General features: G+C 42.8%; 1 protein-coding gene across 1 annotated transcript; it reads left to right on the forward strand.

Moving 5' to 3' along the window:
* The first annotated feature begins 1,632 nt into the window (after positions 1-1,632).
* arhgap35b (Rho GTPase activating protein 35b) lies at positions 1,633-22,881 on the forward strand. Its single transcript, XM_061897734.1, has 7 exons — positions 1,633-2,175; positions 12,432-16,320; positions 16,428-16,569; positions 18,360-18,437; positions 18,513-18,644; positions 18,809-18,914; positions 21,161-22,881. The coding sequence occupies exons 2-7, from the start codon at positions 12,601-12,603 to the stop codon at positions 21,573-21,575; spliced, it is 4,593 nt and encodes a 1,530-aa protein (XP_061753718.1). The 5' UTR covers positions 1,633-2,175; positions 12,432-12,600; the 3' UTR covers positions 21,576-22,881.
* The last annotated feature ends 509 nt before the right edge of the window (positions 22,882-23,390 follow it).

Below are 23,390 nucleotides of genomic sequence, written 5' to 3' on the forward strand. Positions count from 1 at the left end.
GTTTTCGGTCCCCTGGGGGGTTGCTCACATATGCGGTCCTCTCTAAGGTTTCTCATAGTCATCATTGTCACTGTCACCGACGTCCCACTGGGTGTGAGTTTTTCCTTGCCATTATGTGGGCTCTGTACCGAGGATGTTGTGGTTTGTGCAGCCCTTTGAGACACTTGTGATTTAGGGCTATATAAATAAACATTGATTGATTGATTGATTGAAGTAAGGCAGACACAGGCAGTGCCTCCACGATTACTCAAAGTGTGTATTGGGCGTGTGCTTGTGAGGGGGCGCATGCTTGTTGCTACCGGGAAAAGGCAGATCATGAGGCAGCAAGTACCTCTGCCTCAAGGTAGAGGCAGCAAGTACCTTTGCCTCAAGGTACATTGTAAACTTGCAGTACAATGCCTCAGCAGTACTCTGACTCGCCACACTGGGAGAAGTGGGGGCGCTCAAGCTAGCAGACACGGGTCTCTCCAGTGGAAGCCAGCATTTTTTTATTTTCTTTTTTTAAAAACTGTATTTATGACAAACATGGCATTTTTATTGGAGTAAGCCAGCGTTTGTGAGTGTTTTTAGTCAGATGCCAAAATATTTTTTAATTTCTTGGAATGAAATTAAATGAAATCAATGGGTCTGCCAATATGGAGGATTATATACGGTATCCAAAATGAAATACTTCTCTAAACTGGACTTTAAGACAAAATGAATGTGGTCATACAAAGTACGTTTTCATAGAGGATAGCTATTGCTGCTTCTGATACAAATACAGAAAGGTAAGATACACTCACAATACTTTGTTTATTTTGTTAAAAGCAAATGGGACCAAAAAGTGGGCTTCACGGGGTTAGTAAATCTGCCTCACAATGCGAAGGTCCTGCAGTCCTGGGTTCAATCCCAGGCTCGGGATCTTTCTGTGTAGAGTTTGCATGTTCTCCCCGTGAATGCGTGGGTTCCCTCCGGGTACTCCGGCTTCCTCCGACTTCCAAAGACAAGCACCTGGGGATAGGTTGATTGGCAACACTAAATTGGCCTTAGTGTGTGAATGTGAGTGTGAATGTTGTTTGTCTATCTGTGTTGGCTCTGCGATGAGATGGCGACTTGTCCGGGGTGTAAGCGCCTTCCGCCCGATTGTAGCTGAGATAGGCGCCAGCGCCCCCCGCCACCCCGAAAGGGAATACGCGGTAGAAAATGGATGGATGGGTGGATGGATGGGAAAAAAAAGTATTTAATAACTTTTTGGACCCATTTATCATATCATAATATCATTATGCACGTTTTTATGAAAGCGAATAACTCCCTTTTTTCGCCCTGTAACTCTAATGTGCAACCTAAATAAACAATGACTAGAGAGGCACATATGAATTTAAGTTAAAAAAAAAAAGAAGAAAAAGTATGCATGCCTCACCTGGTGTATAGTTCACCGCACGTCACTGATACAGTATATATATATATATATATTTATTTTCAAAATATTCATATGTGTATTTGTACTGTGTATCAAGTCATAAAGTTTGAGAACCTCTGCAATAACTCCAAATGTGGCCCTCCGAGTCAAAAAGTTCGTCACGGATACCACCCTCGGTATCGACGCGGTCGATGATTGTATCGACCCGCCCAGCCTGCTGATCTAGCCGTGCTGCAGTAGTGTGCGGGCGCCGCTGGGTGAGTCCCTCTCTCCGCCGCCTCTGCCTGCACTGCTCCGCTCTCCCGAAGAAAAGAAGAGAAGGACTGGGTCCAGGGAAGGAGGAGGGCCCCCGCTGCTACAACCACCGCTACCGCCGCCATTATCGGGAAAAGCTGGCTCAAATCTCACTTTCACGCAGGCGATCTCGCTCGGACACTTGAACGCAACGGTGGATGTTTTGCAGCCAGACGATTGCAACAAAGTGGGCCGTTTTGTGTGAGGCGTGTGCGGCCGGCCCAGTTTTAAATGTGCACAACAATGGACACAATAATGAGTGAAAAGCCAGCAACGTGGTGAAGCCAAGAAGAGGACGGTTTTCAGGCTTTTTTGTTGTTGTTTTGCACACCGGGGATTTATTTTGAAAAGTCAATTGTTCTTGTCTTTTTGGGGATATTTATTGCCTTTACAGTGTTTTTTTCAGTTGCATCGGTGCAAAAAAACAAAACAACAAAAAACAACAAAAACAAGCGATGCAGAAGAGGAAATGATAAGCAATGGTAAGTGTTGTTTAATATTAACAATCATATATTGAATATTAGCTGTAGCTCACCGGCCCCAGCCAAGGTGTGTTTTGTATGGCTTTATGCGGCTGCACATCAGGCGGCTGACTGGGCTGCGGCAAGGCTGACAGATGCAGCAGGAGAAGGGCAGATATGTGCAATGGCATGCACGCCCTCTTACTGTATTTATGGCTTTATTGTCTCCATAAAGCACTGTTTAAACAGTATCAGTGATAATGAAATCGCATCATTTTGCAATCTCATTATAAACAGCAGCAGGCCTGGCGTGGTCAGACCCTCTTGTGACTGACTGGTCCCCTTTGGTAATCCTTTTGCAAAATGATAAGAGAGTAGTATGTTACGTTTCAAGTTGATTAAGGTAGTGACTTTGTTTGCAATGAGCCCCCAGGTTGCTTTCAGGAAGCAGCAGGGAATTTATTTGGGATGTCAGGCCTAACCCAGCTGAGAAATGTGGACTGCTAGTACCAGTGGGTTCTGACCCCAGCTAAATGTGTCTGCTTATTTACTTCTCTTTATTTAGAATTGTCAAGGTGAATTCCAATGTCTCCTATTGCAATACGGACTCGCTATTGTTAATCCTGTTATGCGCTCCAATTGTTGGTACCTTTTTGACATCAAGCTATACAAATTAGGACTGCAGGTATCGGTTAGTTTTAGTTTTCGAGTATTCTGTCGATTAGTTTGTTTGATTGATTGGATAAAACATACTTTTAATGCATATTTTTGGGAAAATAGTTTTAATAAACAATACACGATCCTACTGATGGTGTTGCTGTGCTGTGTACTACACATTAAGATTGTTTTAAACATACCACATGCTCATGAATTACAACTAAATGTATGGCATCTTATGATGCAACTTTATTTTCCTTTAATTTCCGATTTAATTTTTGTAAAAACTTTTTTGTCATTACAATGTTATTCTCATAAAATAGTGGCTTTTTGTTTTCGTACTATGACTTTATTCTAAAATAGCATTTCAACGTTAGCCTTTTAGTATTCCTTATTTTTCCTGCATGTAGAGTATTTTTCTGACTTTAAGGGGCACCTGATATCCTTTAATTTTATCAGAAATGAACAGTGGGCCACCTAATGTACGTATTAATTGTTGTTGTGCTTGCTGACCTCAAAGCAATTTTATGTGGTACTAGGTGTAATGATAAGTGTGACCTGTCACACATAACAGATATTTGTGACGCCTGTTCAATAAATGACGCTAGCAAGTACCTGCAAGCAAATAAAAACACCAAAACTTTGATGTTTCATTGAGAATTTAGAACATTACTCACGGCCCTCAAAAAGTTGTCACAATGTTTTAGTATGTCTTTGGTAAGCTACGAAGACACACCACTTGATGGAATGCGGAGCAATACGGCTACCGAAGTCAGACGTACTGTGCTTCAACATCCATCCATCCATCTTCTTCCGCTCATCCGAGGTCAGGTCGAGGGGGCAGCAGCCTAAGCAGGGAAGCCCAGACTTCCCTGTCCCCAGCCACTTCGTCCAGCTCCTCCCGTGGGATCCCGACGCGTTCCCAGGCCAGCTGGGAGAGATAGTCTTCCCAACGTGCCCTAGGTCTTCCCCGTGGCCTCATACCAGTTGGGCGTGCCCGTAACATCTCCCTAGAAAGGTGTTCTGGTGGCATCCTGACCATATCCCCGAACCACCTCACCTGGCTCCTCTCGATGTGGAGGAGCAGCGGCTTTACTTTGAGCTCCTCCCGGATGGCAGAGCTTCCCACCCTATCTCTAAGGGAGAACCCTGCCACCCTGTGGAGGAAACTCATTTCGGCCGCTTGTACCCGTGATCTTGTCCTTTTGGTCATGACCCAAAGCTCATGACCATAGGTGAGGATGGGAACGTAGATCGACCCGTAAATTGAGAGCTTTGCGTTTCCGGCTCAGCTCTTTCTTCACCACAACGGATCAATACAGCGTCCGCATTACTGAAGACGCCGCACCGGTCCGCCTGTCGATCTCATGATCCATTCTTCCCTCACTCGTGAACAAGACTCCGTGGTACTTGAACTCCTCCACTTGGGGCAAGTTCTCCTCCCCAACCCGGAGATTGTACTCCACCCTTTTCTGGGCAATAACCATGGAATCTGACCTTCAGGTTGTTGATTCTCATCCCATTCGCTTCATATTCGGCTGCGAACCTATCTAGTGAGAGCTGAAGATCTTGGCCAGATGAAACCATCGGGACCACATCACGGTCGAATGCCTTCTCCAAGTCCACAAAGCACATGTAGACTGGTTGGGCAAACTCCCATGCACCCTCAAGGACCCTGCCGAGAGTATAGAGCTGGTCCACAGTTCCACGAGCAGGACGAAAACCACACTGTTCCTCCTGAATCCGAGGTTTGACTATCCGGCTTAGCCTCCTCTCCAGTACACCTGAATAGACCTTACCAGGAAGGCTGAGGAGTGTGATCCCACGATAGTTGGAACACACATTAAGAGAGGAACCACCACCCAGGTCTGCCAATCCAGAGGTACCGCCCCCGATGTCCACGCGATGCTGCAGAGTCTTGTCAACCAAGACAGCCCCACAGCATCCAGAGCCTTAAGGAACTCCGAGAGGGTCTCATCCAACCCCGGGGCCTTGCCACCGAGGAGCTTTTTAACTACCTCGGCAACCTCTGCCCCAGAAATAGGAGAGCCCACCACAGATTTCCCAGGCACTTCTTCCTCACAGGAAGACGTGCTGGTAGGATTGAGGAGGTCTTCGAAGTATTCCCTCCACCAATCCACAAAATCCGCAGTCGAGGTCAGCAGAACATCATCCCCACCTTACACGGTGTTGACATTGCACTGCCTCACTTTCCTTAGGCGGCGGATGGTGGTCCAGAATCGATTCGAATCCGTCCGGAAGTCGTTTTCCATGGCTTCTCCGAACTCCTCCCATGTCCGAGTTTTTACCTCCGCAACCACTGAAGCCGCACACTGCTTGGCCTGTCGGTACCTGTCTGCTGCCTCCGGAGTCCTATGAGCCAAAAGAGCCCGATAGGACTCTTTTTTCAGCTTGACAAATCACCCCCACGACCGTTACCAACCACCTTGCGGCCACAGCTCCAATCGTCCGCCTCGACAATAGAGGTATGGAACATCGTCTACTTGGACTCAATGTCCAGCACCTCCCTCGTGACATGTTCAAAGTTCTTCCGGAGGTGGGAATTGAAACTCTCTCTGACAGGAAACTCGGCCGGACGTTTCCAGCAAACCCTCACAATGTGTTTGGGCCTGCCAGGTCTGTCCGGCATCCTCCCCAACCACCGCAGCCAACTCACCACCAGGTGGTGATTGGTAGAAAGCTCCGCCCCTGTCTTCACCCGAGTGTCCAAAACATGAGACCGCAAATCCGATGACACAACTACAAAGTCGATCATGTAACTGCAGTCTAGGGTGTCCTGGTGCCAAGTGCACATATGGACACCCTTATGTTTGAACATGGTGTTAGTTATTGACAATCTGTGACGAGCACAAAAGTCCAATAACAAAACACCACTCGGGTTCAGATCCGGGCGGCCATTCTTCCCAAGCACGCCTCTCCAAGTTTCACTGTCGTTGCCAACATGAGCGTTGAAGTCCCCCAGTGGAACGAGGATATCAGGGTGGGTGGGTACTCTGAGCTGCTGTTTGGCGCGTAAGCGCAAACAACAGCCATGGGTGGTGAGCCATGGGTCGTGAGCCCATTGGAGGGGGGACCCACTTTGCCTCTTTGGGCTGTGCCCGGCCGGGCCCCATGGAGACAGGCCCGGTCACCAGGCGCTTGCGATCGTGTCCCACCTCCGGGCCTGGCTCCAGGGGGGGGCCCCGGTGACCCGCGTTCGGGCGAGGGAAATCTGGGTCCTGTGTTTGTGTTCTTCATAGAGGTCTTGGAGCTGCTCTCTGTCTGATCCCTCACCTAGGACCAGTTTGCCTTGGGAGACCCTACCAGGGGGCATAGAATCCCCCGGACAACATAGCTCCTACGATCATTGGAACACGCAAACTCCTCTACCACGTTAAGGTGGCAGCTCAGAGAGGAGGTGCTTCAACATACGAGTATTTTTATGGTGTGTGTATAAGGACCCCAAAATGGCACCTATTAGAAGACTTATTATTTGGCGTTTTGTTTTGCAATATTATGCAAAACTAATTTTTCTTACCTATTGGTACCTGTTGACGTGTATTTGGGATCTGCTTAAGTCCCAAAAATTTGCGTGTGTCCGCCGTCAATGAGCTCTTTCTTTTTCTCTATCCTCTTGTTGTGGGGCATTCATCCTCCGCTGTTGCCATTTATAATAAAGAGTAGCATATAGTTCTAATTCATATCTGTCAGTAGACTCGCTTTAGAAGCGCTAAAACCTACCGATATAACAAAGATGATGGAAAGAAGACTCTGTCGAACCGGAGCCGTGTAAAAAGGACCGCCCACAAAAGAGCGCATCATGTTTGTGAGTCATACCAAAGACTATAAAAATGGGACCCATTGCCTCCCTGCTTGGCACTCAGCATCACTGAGCCCACTGCTCCCCTCACCTCCCAGGGGATAAACAAGGGGATGGGTCAAATGCAGAGGACAAATTTCACCACACCTAGTGTGTGTGTGACAATCATTGGTACTTTAACTTAATAATAAATAAATGTTAAGAAATTGGTTTGAATACAGTCTGTAAAACATAATCTATGCAACATTTTGATCAAAGAACCACCATTACATGTTATTTAGACCATCATAAGATGACCCCTTTAATGCTCCTTATAAACGTTGCACCTTTTGTATGAAAATAGACCTGGCCGCTTATCGGCAGTGCGCCTGATTATCTGACACGCTCTATGGTCTGAAAAATACGATACACCCAAAATAGGATATATATAACCCAATGTTCCAGATAACGTGATGTGCCGTGGACTTCAATTTTCGCCCGTTTTTTTCGACCAGAGTTAAACACTAAATTATCGCATATTTAACAATAAATCTTCATAAAAGTCTCCAAAAAGGAATAATAAAAAAAAAACCTTAATAAAAAACTAAATATCAAACCCAGTGATGTCCATACCAACTGGTGGCTGGATAGTGCTCGCCCCATTCTGTGTTGTGTGAGCACAATCCACCATTCACGTCACAAATAGACAAACGGGTTTAGGCAACCAAGCTATGCGCATAACTTTTTCGAACAGAAAAGGGTAAAAAATAAGGATTTTTATATAAAGCGATCCGTATTATATCGACCCTAACAACCACGTTATATCAAACTTTGAGTTTAGTGGCGGCTTCACGGTGGAAGAGGGTCTAGTGCGTCTGCCTCACAATACGAAGGTCCTGAGTAGTCCTGGGTTCAATCCCGGGCTCGGGATCATTCTGTGTGGAGTTTGCATGTCCTCCCCGTGAATACGTGGGTTCCCTCTGGGTACTCCGGCTTCCTCCCACTTCCAAAGATATGCACCTGGGGATAGGTTGATTGGCAACACTAAATTGGCCCTAGTGTATGAATGTGAGGGTGAATGTTGTCTGTCTATCTGTGTTGGCCCTGCGATGAGGTGGCGACTTGTCCAGGGTGTACACCGCCTTCCGCCCGATTGTAGCTGAGATAGGCGCCAGCGCCGCGCCCCCCGCGACCTCAAAGGGAATAAGCGGTAGAAAAATGGATGGATGGATGGGAGTTTAGTTGCCTGTATTTTCTTTTCTTTTTTTCCTGAATAAAATAACAGATTTATTCCTAATACCTCATTTGGATATCCTCTCTTAAGGAATTCTTGGACACTTGACAAAAAACAGCTGTTAGAAAAATAAATTGCACAAAGAAGTGTACTTTTCATAAGACAATAATATGAATGGCTTTTTAAAAAAAGACTGTAATAGTTGGGGCTGCACATAAAATCATTAAAAATGGCGATTGGGATAAGGGCTGCAGCTATCGATTATTTTATTAATCGAATACACGATTAGTTTGTTCGATTAATCAAGTAATCGGATGAAACATACATTTATCGTTTCAATGTGTATTTTAGAGAAAATAGATTAAATAAACAATGATTATTCTTTATATTAATGAATGCACATCATCAACATTGAAATTGCACTTTTAACATTTGTGCATTGATTAAAAAAAAAAAAAAAAAGATTCAAACTCTTTGCAGTTTGTTACCACACAGATTATGGCACTCACACACCATCGCTCTCATGTGCTCTGTATTGTAGCGGCCGTGCGAAACTATGTTCACATTTAAAATTCTGGAGAATAAATCTTTATAAATTACATTCATTAAATAATTAATCAAAGCAACATAATATACATCAAACCTTTATTCTAATGGAATTAATTGTTGCGGTTGTAATTTAAGTGTCAAGTGAACAAGGCAACCTCAGTAGCAAGGAATTGTACCCCTACAGCAGGGGTCGGCAACCTGCGGCATGCGGCTCTTTGATCACTCTGATGTGGCTCAGCTGCTAAATTGCAACTCCAACGGTTATTCCAGGAGGTTTCCGGATTTTAGTGCATCTCTCTCAGAAATCACCTGGGCATAACATTCCACGATTTTCACCTGGACTTTAATATTGAGGGTGTGCAGTGATTACAATGCCTCGAACCTCCTCCACAACATATCGTCGCGCTCGCTTTTACACGTGCCGACTGAACACATTTTATATTCAGCCTCTGTTAACACACGAAAGCGACTGCAACGCATACTTAGTCAACAGCCATACAGGTTACACTGAGGGTTGTAATATAAACAACGTTAACACTCTTACTAATATGCGCCACACTGTGAACCCACACCAAACAAGAATGACAAACACTTTTTGGGAGAACATCGGCACTGTAACACAACATAAACACAAAAGAACAAATACCCAGAATCCCATGCATCCCTACACTTCCGGGCTACATTATACACCCCCGGGAGCACCAAACTCCGCCCCCCCAACCCCGCCCATCTCAATCAACACACGGAGGGGGTGGGAGGATTTGGTGCTCGCGGGGGTGTATAATGTAGCCCGGAAGAGTAGGGATGCATGGGATTCTGGGTATTTGTTATTTTGTGTTTATGTTGTGTAACAGTGCCGATGTTCTCCCGAAATGTGTTTGTCATTCTTGTTTGATGTGGGTTCACAATGTGGCGCATATTAGTAACAGTGTTAAAGTTGTTTAAACTGGCACCCTCAGTGTGACCTGTTTGGCTGTTAAACAAGTATTCCTTGTAATCGTTTGCGTGTGTCTGCAGAAGCCTCATACGACATGTGACTGGGCTGGCAAGCTTATTGAACGTGTTGTAGAGGGCGTTAAAGGCAGCGCCTACATAGGATCCCCTTATTATTGTTGGTCCTGAAAGCATTCGTGAGAATAGTTGATCAGACATTCGGTAGTCTCTCGGAATATCCGGGAGGGTTTTAAGTATGATGCTGTCAAGCGGCATTCATATAAAACTCACGGGCCCCACTGTCATTAAATTTTCATATTAAGGTGCGGGCCGCGTGTCTGAGACCCCTGGTTTATACAAAGCACAAGGTAATAAAAACTCTGTATGCAGGGTTATTTCATTTTAAATTTCAAAAGAGTTTTGTGGCTCCCATTGTTTTCTTTATTTTGTGAAACGGGTCAAAATGGCTCTTTGAGTGGTAAAGGTTGCCGACCCCTGCCCGACAGGTACAGTTTTAAAAGAGTATCCTCCGATATAAAATCTCAAATGATGTATTTTGCATATGAAGACAGTCACGTATGATACATGAAGAATTAAGTCTGTCACAAATGGCCAAATATAAATTAAGTGATGTCGCAATTGATATCATTCCGACCACGGATGTCAAGATTAAGGCCCGGGGGTCAGATCTGGCCCGTCACACGTATATGGCCTGGAAATAATGTGTATCAGAAACAAAAAACACAGTGCAGTTGAATATTTAAAAAAAATAATGCAAATAAAAATTATATTACCATTCATTCTAAACATTTTTGTTAAAATAAAAATAGATAATTCCGCTATCCATCTGCTCGACTTATAATTTTAAAGCAAGTTATCCATCAAATTGTACACTGTAAAAATTAATTAATGATTTCAAAGTAAAAAACTAGCAGTTGTACCGTTTTCTATTTACAGGAATACACTGTAAATATATCAACCGTAGATTTTACGGTAAAAATCCAACTGACAGCTCAGTTGCCATTTCACTGTTAAAAACAGAACCATTTTTCCATTTACAGTAATTTGTAAAACCACCATAACTTTTACAGTAAAATTGTGGCAATTGAAGATTTCATTTGATTTATTTGTAGAAAAAAAATCTAATGCATAGTCTTTATATTCCAAATTACTATACAAATTAGACTATTGCTGTTTTGAGAAAGTATAGCGTCTTACAGTCTTCTGCCATTTTTTGTTATTCCCAATCCTAGCTAAAAGGTACACTGAAAAAAGTGACTTTTTGGAGCTGTAAACTCTTCTAGAGTAACTGTCATAATTTATACCTAATATTTTTAACATTCAGTAAGAACTAGAGTTTCTTAAGTAAAATTTAACATTTTATTAACGTAATACATGAAGTATGGGGGAAGAGTAAGTTTTACTTGTTTCCTCATACTATTTAAATGTTTAATAGTTGTACGTACATAAACATAAAAATATTACATAAACTTTACTCTGAAAATCTAGTGTTTTGAAACGCATGCATGACAACGCATGCGCACAGCACAACAGGCTCTGGCCGACTGGCTCTGCTCCGGCCGTTAGGATCACTTCACAGAGCACTGCAAGGTGGCATTATGGGTAATTCTTATCTTGCGTTTATAATGTGTTACAGAGTCGAGGTTTATCAGAAATGTATTTGGTGTGGGTTTACAGAGTGTGGCGCATATTACTAAGAATGTTAAAGTTGTTTATATCACAAATGTGAAAGGTATGGCTGTTGAACAAGTATGCATTGCAATCTTGTGAAAGAAGCAGTGTAAGCATGCGTCCATCCGGCACGTAGACAGAATGGTGTAAATTTGGTCACGATGAAATGCTGGGGAGCAGTATTCCCCAACCACCGTGCCGCGGCCGCAGAATAATATTAATTAAAGTCTCTCTAATCACATTCACTTTTGTCCTGCATGCCATTGACAAGCGCTGGAGTGGGAAGAGGTTTTAAAATAATTACTGCTCCGGCGTCATTTCAAGGAAATACGGTATATAGAATTTACCTAAAATTTTGAGTAGAATGATGTTCCTACCGATGAAAAACAAGTAGACTTTACTTAATTTGTTCAAATAAATATAACTTAAAACTTGGATGTAATTAAGTAACTGCTACTTTACATCTTCACAACTGTTATGTTATATGGTAAGTAGAATTTACTTGATACTGGCAAGTAAGTGTTACTTGATATTGCAGCATTAAATTTTACTTAAATCATTTGCGTGCAAATACTTACAATAATTTTTTTGAGTAAATCTTATGAGTTATTTTTTTCAGTGTACACATTCAACTAATTCACAAAATGTGTTAGTGTACTTCAACAAGCTGTAACACTGACTTGAGGAGCTCAGTGGCAACTGTATGTTATTGCCACGGTGATGGATCACTTTTACTTTTACATCGCTCAGCAATGCAGCATGCATGCATTGATTGGTTTGGCCTGTCCCACTGTATATGTTTACACGTATGGGTGTGTTAAACCATGACACCATCAGAATGATGTCAAATTAATAACCCCTTATTTTATGGGCCATTATATTTTTCATTTGTGTCCATTCTTTTCTCGCAGAAAAGGGCCATATGAGCGTTGTATTCCTTTGGTTGAGAGAGTCTGTAATGAGGTACTCTGGTATTATAAGTAATTTTATAGTTGCAGCACAAGGATTTTTAAGATGACAACAATGTCATTTCAAGAGCACACACTCCCACCGGGGTCCTTCACAGTCAATAACTTTGACCTTGATTTAATGTGACAAGATATGATCAAGCAAAATAGTAAATTGATGTGATAAAATGGCATATTTTTGGACATCTACGATGGAAGTACTTGTTTATGATGGTTTAATGAAAAACAAATCAACTAATATTTTTTTAATATTACCTCAATCTACCTCAAACATGTCATCAACCATTACATTGGCTGATCATACGCAATTTCCTTTGCCTGTATTACTAGACGTGTCCATTTCCTTAGTATTTGCTGAACGTTTGCCATAGTCTGAACCTATTGATACCCTCATGTAATAAGAGCATATTGTCTAACATATATTTCTCTTGTCTTTTTTTTGCAGGACTTGCATAGCGGATGAATAAAAGAACCTTCACCACATATTCCACCACTGTTTAGATTAAAAGTAGAGAATAAATATAAATTTGATCCCTTCAGTAACTATATGGGCAAACATTTAAGCAAAACTTTTACACAGTGGCTTTTTATGGCAAGATGATTGTCAGTCAATTATGATGGCGAAAAAGCAAGATGTCCGGCCCCCCATTTACAACCTTATTGTGGTGGGTTTATCGGGTACGGAGAAAGAGAAAGGACAATGTGGGGTAGGAAAGTCCTGCCTTTGCAATAGGTATGTACGGCCCAGCGCAGATGACTTCTACCTGGACCACACGTCAGTGTTGAGCACCAGTGACTTTGGGGGTCGAGTGGTTAATAATGATCACTTTCTCTTTTGGGGGGAAGTCTCACGCCTCCTGGAGGAAGGGCCTGAGTGTAGAATGCATGTTGTGGAGCAAACGGAATTCATTGATGACCAAACATTTCAGCCCCATCGTAGCACCGCTATGCAGCCATACATCAAACGGGCGGCCGCCACCAAGCTGTCATCTGCAGAGAAGCTCATGTACTTCTGTACAGATCAATTGGGTCTAGAGCAGGACTTTGAGCAAAAGCAAATGCCTGAAGGTAAACTGCAGGTTGACGGTTTCCTGCTGTGTGTCGACGTTAGCCGGGGCATGAACCGCAACTTTGATGACCAACTAAAGTTTGTCACAAACCTCTATGGTCAGCTTAGCAAGACTAAGAAACCCATAGTGTTAGTCCTCACCAAGTGTGATGAAGGAGTTGAGCGCTATATCAAAGATGCACATACCTTTGCTATCACTAAAAAGAGTCTACCAGTAGTTGAGACATCTGCTCGTTCAAACATAAACGTAGACCTGGCCTTCCTCACATTGGTTCAGCTGATTGATAAAAGTAGAGGCAAGCCCAAGATCATCCCTTATTTTGAAGCACTAAAGCTCCAGAGTCAGCAGATTGCTTCTGCCAAGGATCGTTATGAATGGTTAATCAACCGGATAGTGAAGAATCATAACGAAACCTGGCTTAACACCAGTCTACGCATGAATACCTCTCCGGAATACAAGGAATATGTCTTCTTGGAGGGAACGGCTAAATGCAAGAAGCTTTTTCAACAGCATGTTTATCGTCTAAAGCAGGAGCACATTGAGAGGCGTCGTAAAATATATCTAAGCACTCTCCCTCTTGCACTCAGCTCTTTGGTGCCTGATCTCGATGAAATAGACCAGCTGAGCTGGTCCGGTGTACAGAAAGTGCTTGAGTCTAAGCAGCACTTTGCCCACTGGTTTGTTGTTTTGGAGGACTCTCCTTGGGAAGACACATCTCATATCGACAACATGAAGGATGAGCGGATCCCATCAGATCTTCTGGAAACTGATGAAGCAGAGGAATTATTTAATGCCCACCTGGAGCATTTGCGTAATGAAAGCCGTCGTGCAGAGATGAGGCTTGAGTTTAAACAGAAACTGTCCTCTTCTCCCTTTGTCACACCCGGTAGGCCGTGGGAGGAGGCTCGTAGCTTCATCATGAATGAAGAGTTCTACCAGTGGCTAGAAGAACCAGAGTACTTGGAGCTTTACAACCGCCATCAGAAGGAGATTATTGATCGCGCTAAAGAAGATTTCCAGGAACTCTTACTGGAGTACTCTGAGCTTTTTTATGAACTTGAAGTGGATGCCAAGCCAAGTAAGGAAAAGATGGGGGCAATTCAAGAAGTGTTAGGGGAGGAGCAGAGATTTAAAGCGCTGCAAAAGCTCCCAGCTGAAAGAGATGCTCTTGTATTGAAGCATATCCATTTTGTATATCACCCTACTAAAGAAACCTGTCCTAACAGTCCCCACTGTGGAGACTCAAAGATCGAACAACTCCTTGCGTCACAATTCCCTACATGTTACCCATTTTTTGATGTAAAAGCTCATTTCGGGGACACAAAGGCTGACAGAATCAATCTTGTCATACTGGGGAAGGATGGGTTGGCCAGGGAATTTGCCAACGAGATTAGAGCTCTCTGCACAAATGATGACTGGTACATCCTCGACGGGAAGATGTATGAGCTGACACTGCGGCCTATTGAAGGAAATGTACGCCTGCCTGTAAATTCTTTCCACACCCCGACTTTCACCCCTCACGGATGTCTGTGTCTGTATAATTCAAAAGAGTCCCTCTCCTATGTGATTGAAAGCCTTGAGCGTCTTAGGGAATCAACACTAGGTCGGAGAGACAGCCAGCTAGCACAGCTGCAGACATCACTGCTCTTAGTCACTAAAAGAGGTGTAGGCTCATATGTAGACATCGGAGGAGAAACTGCCTTAAACTTAATAACGCAGGGACAGCAGGTTGCAAGGAGGCTGCAGTGTAGCTTTCTAGATCCTGCCTCTCCAGGTGTAGGTTATGGGCATAATGTCAGTGAGTCACAAATAAACCAAGTGCTAAGGGGGCTTCTGGATATTCGGAGGAGCACGTCGTTCAATAGCAGCTCCCCACCTCACCTGCCTGAGCCCCCAGGTCTGAGAGACTCCCTCCATCAGCCGGTTCCAGAGGCAGATCTTCGCATTGTCATGTGTTTGATGTGTGGTGACTCCTACGACATTGAGCAGCTCTTATTCCCCTTTCTGATGCATCAGCACTGCAGGCCCATGTCAAACAGCGGCACCTCTGTGTTGGTCGAGCAGACTATTGCAGGACATAAGCTGGCTATAGAGCTCTCTCTTCTCTCATACCATGCCTCCTTTACTTTACGGAAGAGTAGACTGGTACACGGTTACATGGCAGTATATTCTGTGTCTCGAAAGGCCTCCCTGGAGACCTTGTGTGCATTCTTGTGTGAGGTTCAGGACATCATCCCAGTCCAGCTGTTGGCAGTGGGAGATAGCCAGGCCGAGCTTGCTGAGAGTGACTACGCCCGTGAACAGCAGATTCAAGGAGAGGAACTTGCCCATGAGATCGAAGGTCGTTTCAATAGTGTGGTCTGTGGATCTGGGGGTGTTGTGGGGGGCCTGCACAGAATAGAAATGTTCCACACGTTTCTCATGGAGGTAGTGGAGAAGCGCAACATTGTGGAAGCTACGCACATGTATGATAATGTTGCTGAAGCGTGCACCAATGAAAACATGTACTCCCCACGTTGTAGTTCTCCCAGCACTGTCACCATGTTCCTGGATTCAGAGGATGATGTTGAGCCATCACCGCCGTACTATGATGGGACTCTCACATCTCATAGTGTGGGCTTCAACCTACCTGACTTGGACTCCAGTGACATCTCTCTTATCTCTGATATTAGAGACTTCGAGAGCAAACTCAACAACAAAGTGCAACCCCACGTAAGAGTTAAACCTGGCGTAACTTTCGACTTTCGAAAAGTCAACCGAAACCCGTACATCGACACCCTTGGCCACCGTCGATCCCTGCCATCTGCTGTCACCTGGGTTCCTGGAGGCGACGTAGGCTACGATCCCTCAGACTATGCCGAACCAATAGACGCTGTCTCCAAACCCCGCCCCAGCAATGAAGAGATCATCTACTCCGTGCCACACGACAGCACGCAAGGAAAGATCATAACTATACGTAACTCCAACAGGAGGCACTCTAATGGCAATGGATCTGACAGCGAAGCAGACAGTAGCTCTCTAGAGCGCAGGAGGAAATTTTCGGCGGCTGCCGTGAAGCCTCGACTCTATCGTGACCGATCTAAGAGGCTCGGCAAGTTCAGCAGCTTCCGCACGAGCTTCATTGGCAGCGACGACGAGATGGGAGCGCTTCTGAAGTCAAAAGAAGAGGACTTCGGGACGCTGAAAGGTGAAAGTCTGGTGAATGAGGAGAACGAGGACCCCAAAAAGAGGAATATTCTGAAAAGTCTGCGACGAACAGCCAAGGTGGGTCCTTTTCTGTAATAAAAAGTTATCTTAATCTGTTTCCGATGAGGAGCAATGCAATCTTAATGCCGCATACTAGTTCATAACCTTTCTGTCTTTTCTTTTAGAAAACAAGAGCAAAGCCCCGCCCAGCTATCCCCAAGCCTGTGGAGAGTATTTATTTTGGTGTCCCCTTAGTCAACGTGGTGTCCCCAGACAGACCTATTCCACTTTTCATTGAGAAATGTGTTCGTTTTATCGAGACCACAGGTGAGTGATTTAGATGTGTTTACATTTTGTTGGTACTTTACTTTACAATCAGTGGCTTTCACAACTCAAATAAATGCAGTGCAAGAGCTGTATCAAAAGTTTGAAACAAATCACTATAAAAGAGGTTTTACTGTGTTTCATTTTTTTTTCACCCAGCAAAAAAAGTCTGCCTTATGTCAGGATATCAGTCTAGAGATTCAGCCAATATTTTGCATTTTGGCGTATATCGGTATCTGCCTCTTTTTTATAGGTATCAGTCTTTTTTTTTTCTACTACATCAGCATATACACCCTCATACCAGTATTTAAAAAAAAAAAATAGCCAAGTAAATAATTCTAACCCCTGCTGAAGCACCAGCCCGTTTGTTTGCCTGCATGTGAAGAATTGCCGTTTTTCCATTGCAGAGCTTACGCAGCTATGTCAGCTAACCTGAAAATGTCTATATGTCAACTATAAGCTGCGCGAAGGAGCTAAGAATTGATTTTTATTGAAATGTTTGCAATATTTCAGGGTCCTCCTGAGAAAACCTTTATGGATGTATTACATCCATGAACCGCTATAAAATTAAGTAAATGGTGAGTTATTGTGATGTAGAGGAATCACATAGTTTTACCAATTTTTCCAGGAGATTGCCCATCTTTTCAAATGCAATTGTTGATGCTCGTCTGACCCGCAGCATTAAACATATGTGTTAAAGGTTTGGTGCTAAATTAACCTAAACATTAGTGCTGCATTAAACTCTATGCCTCCATAGGTCTCATGTTTCCTCAAAAATTCTGTATAAAAAACAATTTAAAGCCTTGTCTAACTGTTTACTGACATATACTATTCATGTTCAAATCACGTTTGATGCAAATAAATATCGTCTCCAAATATCTGTTATCGGCCTCCTTAACTACAAAAAATTGGTATTTGCCCTAAAAAAACACATATCATTCAATCTCTAATTTAGAGACACGCAGACACGCGTACGTATTAGGGGTTTCTCGATCCAATATAGATATCGGATCTACGTCCGATATTAGCAAAATAACAAGTATCAAAAAATATCGTCTTGCATCTAAAATCTCTGATGTAAGCGCCGATACAAGCAGTCCTGCAGCGTCATTACTTGTGCAAAGCTGGACAAACAGTTAACATCTAAATGTCCTCTAATAATCACAGAAGTTTGATATTTTCCTGTATTTTAGTGAAGCCAAAATGTAAACAGGCTACTAGGAGCTAGCAGCTACACAACAGCTAAGCACACAAGCTACACATTTGTAGTAGGTGTCCTTAATTGAACAATATTGCAGTCTAAAACACATTTTATGTTAATATAACAAGTATCAAAAAATTATAGTTACCGTACATATACAAAGTCTCCAAGGCAGAAGCGTATTAGAAAGTATCCAGTAACAAACTGGTTCGCGCCATTCAACTTCCTGCGTCATGACCTTAATTTAATACATTTTTGTGACCACTAGATGTCACCAAAAACAAATTAACACTCCACTTCAAAAGCTTAAATCCATCATAAGGTTTGTATTTTTCAAACCTTCAATTGTTTTCTGAGGAATGTCACTTGATCAAGCCTTTTCTAACCATCCACATTAAAAATAATAAAAGTATGTATTAATATTTATGCTGATATCATATCGGATTAATATTGGTATTGGCCAAAACTCAAATGCAGTGGAGTTTTACACCAGTGAAAACTACAACCGCAAAAATAAACATTCCCTTTCAATCAGTGCTTCAGTAAAAACAAATGTTTGTTATCTATGAGTCATTTTCCCTTCGTTCCTCAGGTCTGAATACAGAAGGGTTGTACCGTGTCAGTGGGAACAAGTCCGAGATGGAAAGCATGCAGAGGCAGTTTGAACAGGGTAAGTTAACAAAGCAAAGTGAACTTTCAGTCCAGCTCCTCTTGCACCTTTGAACCTATTTTTCTGCTCGTACAGACCATGGATTAGACCTGGTGGAGAAAGACTTCTCCATAAACACTGTGGCTGGAGCCCTTAAGAGCTTCTTCTCTGAGCTGCCTGAGCCCCTGGTGCCTTGTGCTCTGCAGGTGGACCTGCTGGATGCTTTCAGTAAGCAAACACTGCTAGGTTTAGAAGGGGGATGAGTCACTGTAGGAGCTAAAAGGGTGGGGCGGGTTTTGACATCTTTTCATTATGGCGTCTTGGAATGAAATCAATGTTGACGCCGCCATGATGAAGAAGGTTTTAATGCTGGCTTCTTGCTGTGAATGCAGAAATCAATGACAGAGAACAGAGGCTGTACACAATGAAGGATGTCCTGAGGAGGTTCCCCCGGGAGAATTATGATGTCTTCAAATATGTTGTGAGCCACTTACACAAGTAAGTTCCTTATTACCTCTTAAATCAAGTAGTTTTTGATCGTAACTAGCAAACCATCCATCCATCCATCCATCATCTTCCGCTTATCCGAGGTCGGGTCGCGGGGGCAACAGCCTAAGCAGGGAAACCCAGACTTCCCTCTCCCCAGCCACTTCGTCTAGCTCTTCCCGGGGGATCCCGAGGCGTTCCCAGGCCAGCCGGGAGACATAGTCTTCCCAACGTGTCCTGGGTCTTCCCCGTGGCCTCCTACCGGTTGGACGTGCCCTAAACACCTCCCTAGGGAGGCGTTCGGGTGGCATCTAACTAGCAAACATTTCTTTAAAACTGTGGAGATTTGTAGTACATTTTTATCTCCCAGTTTTCAAGATACACGCATCAAAAGGCAATTTTCTTTTGTTTGTCATAAAACTAGACTAAATGATGCTCCTGCGTAATCACTTCGCCATCCCACACAAGCGCTTGATCAGTCAGTAGGGTTACACAAAAACTAAGAATCTAAATACTTTAGTAAGGTTGTACTGTACGGTATAGCAATACTAATTTAGTACGATGGTACTAATCGATTAAAAAAAGGTATTATACAGCCTTTGAAAAATACCAGTACTTTTTTTTTACCATGGACATGACGACGCACCGTGGTGACATTGCTGGTAACATGGGCCAAGGCACATGTCGCCAGTCAACACACGCACAGACCACTTGCAAGCAGAAACAGTGTAGAGACAGAGGAAAGAATGGATTTATTTTGGCCTAAAAGTAACAATAGTTGTGGAGCTATAAACACTGAAGCGCTGCTTTGCTAGTTAGCAGCCAACGTCCGTCCACCCAGTGTTTTATATATTTCTAAATCATTAATCTTCACAAATTGTTTCTTACAAGTATCATCCCTGCAGGACAGGGATTAGCAAAACATGCTTCACTACACACCGTAGGCGAACACAATAGCTAGCAGCAAGCTAGTGTTCCTCAATGTAAACAAATGGGTGGAGCTATACAAATATCGACTGTATCGATAGCAAGTACAAGAGCCACATATAGTCGAGACTACAAGGATTAGTTTAATATTTTTTTATTATCAGAAAATCTGTGTTTTTTTGTTGTATAGAAATGCAGGAATGAGTTCCTGGACACATGAGATCTTTAAGTATGACCAATGTATGACCCAGACGTGACTCGGTATTGGATTGATACCCAAATTTGTAGTATTACCCAAAACTTAAGTAAATTATACAAAGTGTTTAATACATTTTAACAGAAGTGTGGATAGAACATGTTACAATAGAAAGTACTCGGATATTAACAATAAATAAATAAGTAGATTAATAATCCATCCATCTATTTTTTACCACTTGTACCTCATAATTTTGACAAAATGTTACAATGGGAAATAACACAATATGTTACTGCATACGTCAGCAGCCAAATTAGGAGCCTTTGTAACCAATTTGCTTATTTACAAGTTACAACTAAAAGATAAGTTGTTTAGTATTCTCACTGTTATTAAATGTGAAAATTGTTATTTGACTGCAATAAGAAACATTTTCTGTTCAAATTAAGCCAATAATTACAATTTTTTGGTACCATTTGTTTTGAAAAGTATTGAGCGGGTTCGCTCAAAAAGAAATATATCCATGCAACCAATGATGGCTAAGTCGCAGATTTCGAGTTGGTGATGTTTATTGCACCAACTCAAGGACAGCAGTACATCGGGTGCAAAAATAAATGCAGTGCAAAAATTTGTGAAAATGAAAAGTGAATACAAAAAAAAAGCATTTTTAAAACGCTGGAATGAAAAAACCATGTGCCACTCAAAAATCACCAATCGATGTTTGCACTATACTCCAACTCTCCACAACCAACCTGCTTACCTACTCCCACCTTGACTAAATGAAGAGCCTCCCTTAAATAGTCCAAGCCCTTCCCTCAGGCATACCACAGAAAAAAGGGTGAAAAAAATTGCAAACTTCAGTATAACTAAAGTTATAATACAACTAAGATGCACATTACAATAAAAAAGTGTGTGTAAGTAAGATATCTAAAATATAAACTCTTTGTAGGGCAAAACATTAGACTAGACTGGCACATGAAGTGTTGGATTTGGAACTGCATGCAAAGTCTAGTACGATAAGACTTGCAAATGAGGTTTGGAAAAGTAATAAGATACATTTGAGTTTATTTTCACCTTTTTTCCAGCTCAGTGATATTCTTTCCAAATGTGTTATCGAATAAATGTGTGTGATTGTCAGGGTGAGCCAGCTAAACAGGCTTAACCTGATGACCAGCGAGAACTTGTCCATCTGCTTCTGGCCCACCCTCATGCGACCAGATTTCACCACCATGGATGCCCTGACCGCCACGCGCACCTACCAGACAATCATCGAGACCTTCATCCACCAGTGTGCATTCTTCTTCTACAACCAGCCCCTCATCGACTCCCCCACGGGCCTCGGGGGGCTCCCCGCCTCGCCCACCACCACGCTGGGAGGTACCTCGGCCTACTCCTGTTACCGCTCTTCGCCGCCGCACATGGGGGCGCACTTCAGCCCCCTACAGCAGCAGTCGCCGCCCACAACCCCGCAGTCGCCCCTGCAGTCCCTGCTACCTCCTTTGCACCAGCATGCCCAACCCCACCACTCCCCCACTGAGCAGGAGACACTGTGAGAACACAAAGCCGCGTGTGCCCAGGATGACGCCGGACCTAAACGCAAACACGAGCACTTGCACACCATTTTACGACGGCGAGAGCAGGGGCCTGCTAGTGTTGCCTGAACAGCTGTAAGCTGGAAGACCACCATGTTTGTATCTGTTATTCCTTTTTCTTCATGGAAGTACTGCCACTGGATTTGTCCACTGCAAATTGCGCCCCCTAACGGAGGCCTTGGGGATTTATTTCAATGGGGTGGGGCTCACACATCCAGGGATGCACTTTAATGTTTTTTTATTTTGGCATACTGTGTTTTTAATTTTTTCAGCCATACCCATTGCCTCTTCAGAACAGAGCTCTGGCAGATCAAACTTTGTTTACATACTTTTTTTTTGTATCCACAAAATTATCTGAAGCACTTTTTGATAGTGTAGCGTTACATTTTTTGAATCGTCCATATTTAGTGGTTGAGTGTGTGTGGCTTATAGTGCAAACAGGATTCCCCTTATGTAAAAACTTTCATTGATTCCGTCAGAGTTTTAGACCTGTGTCTTCTTTCTAGCCGTTGGTTGATCCCATTCGGGTGTTTCAGGTTTAATTATGGTAGCCCTATATGGCAGATCTGATATGCTTGAAGGTGTAAAATTCCCTCCCAATGTGTGGTGTCCACACTATTAAACCATATGCTACAAATGATGCGTGGACAGCGCCACCACATGTTCACGTACTTTAGCATATTGTTCATAATTACTGAAGAGCTGAATGTGTTAAACTTTCCCAAGTGTGTCAATCACTGGATCTCATTTTTTTTTTCAAGTAATCACAATGCTTTAACTAAAAGCTGTAAAGTACTCAACAATCCGTCATGAAAATGTACTGCATCATCTTACCTGCATCATCTCTAAACACGACACCTTGAGCAAGGAGTGTGTACTGCTTGTTCATTTGTACGCTGGGGAATGAATGACATGCATCAAGTTAGTGGTAGGAAACATTTATAGTGTGTATTTTCAAGAATTGACAGTCCATTTTTACCATTTTTTGTGAATGGTTCAAGGCCACTTAGTGCATGATTTAAAAAAAAAAGAAAAGAAAAAAAAAAACACCACAGGAGGGCGGAATGAAAAGCCTCTCCCAGTTATGAAAATATGAAATTAGTCCAAGTATGGAACTTTAAAAAAATAAATAAAATAAATACAAATAGCTTATAACGTACTGCGCACCAAGAGGAAACCATGGAATTGGTCTGACAAATAATGTTTAAAGATGAAGGCCTTATGTGAACTGTAAGATAGTAAATAAATTAAATCTTGTAAAATTGTCCTCAGCTTTCCTGTGCTTTATTGATGAGGTAACCACATTTTCATTGTATAAGTAAGGGGGGAGATTGGAATGGTTGTCACACTCACATCTCACCACCAATGGGCGCTGTTTCTGAAATTGTGGTATGGAAAATTACAGAAATTGGGATACGTGCTCGCTTACATAGTCATCTCTGTATTTGGATTTTGAGCACTGCAACTGTGATTTAGCATAGAACTACGGTCAGTAAACAATATTGAGCAGTGGTGTGCCGTCAGGGCCAGCAAGGCCTTCTCTGCTGGCCTAACATAACCAGAAATCATGATCATAATTAAAGATTAAAGTAATTTTTAATTTACTTTCCCTAAATATCAAAGTATTCATATTATATCTTCATGTCATATTACGCTTCTTCCAGCTCTGTTATTTTTATGTTATAGAGTTTTTATTCAATCAGAATCCAGCTAGCTTATGTTGTTGCCATGCTGTACGAAATCTGCCAGAAGCCTTCAGAGTCAGCAATGCAGATG

The sequence above is a fragment of the Nerophis ophidion genome, linkage group LG04 (genome assembly GCF_033978795.1).
Source record: "Nerophis ophidion isolate RoL-2023_Sa linkage group LG04, RoL_Noph_v1.0, whole genome shotgun sequence".
NCBI lineage: Eukaryota > Metazoa > Chordata > Actinopteri > Syngnathiformes > Syngnathidae > Nerophis > Nerophis ophidion.

Bases quoted from the DNA above. Each gene is read 5' to 3' on its own strand.
- arhgap35b (XM_061897734.1), top strand. From the start codon at position 12,601: ATGATGGCGAAAAAGCAAGATGTCCGGCCCCCCATTTACAACCTTATT. The intron at 16,321-16,427 runs GTGGGTCCTTTT...CTTTTCTTTTAG, and splicing joins GTCTGCGACGAACAGCCAAG to AAAACAAGAGCAAAGCCCCG. The intron at 18,915-21,160 runs GTAAGTTCCTTA...TGTGATTGTCAG, and splicing joins GTTGTGAGCCACTTACACAA to GGTGAGCCAGCTAAACAGGC.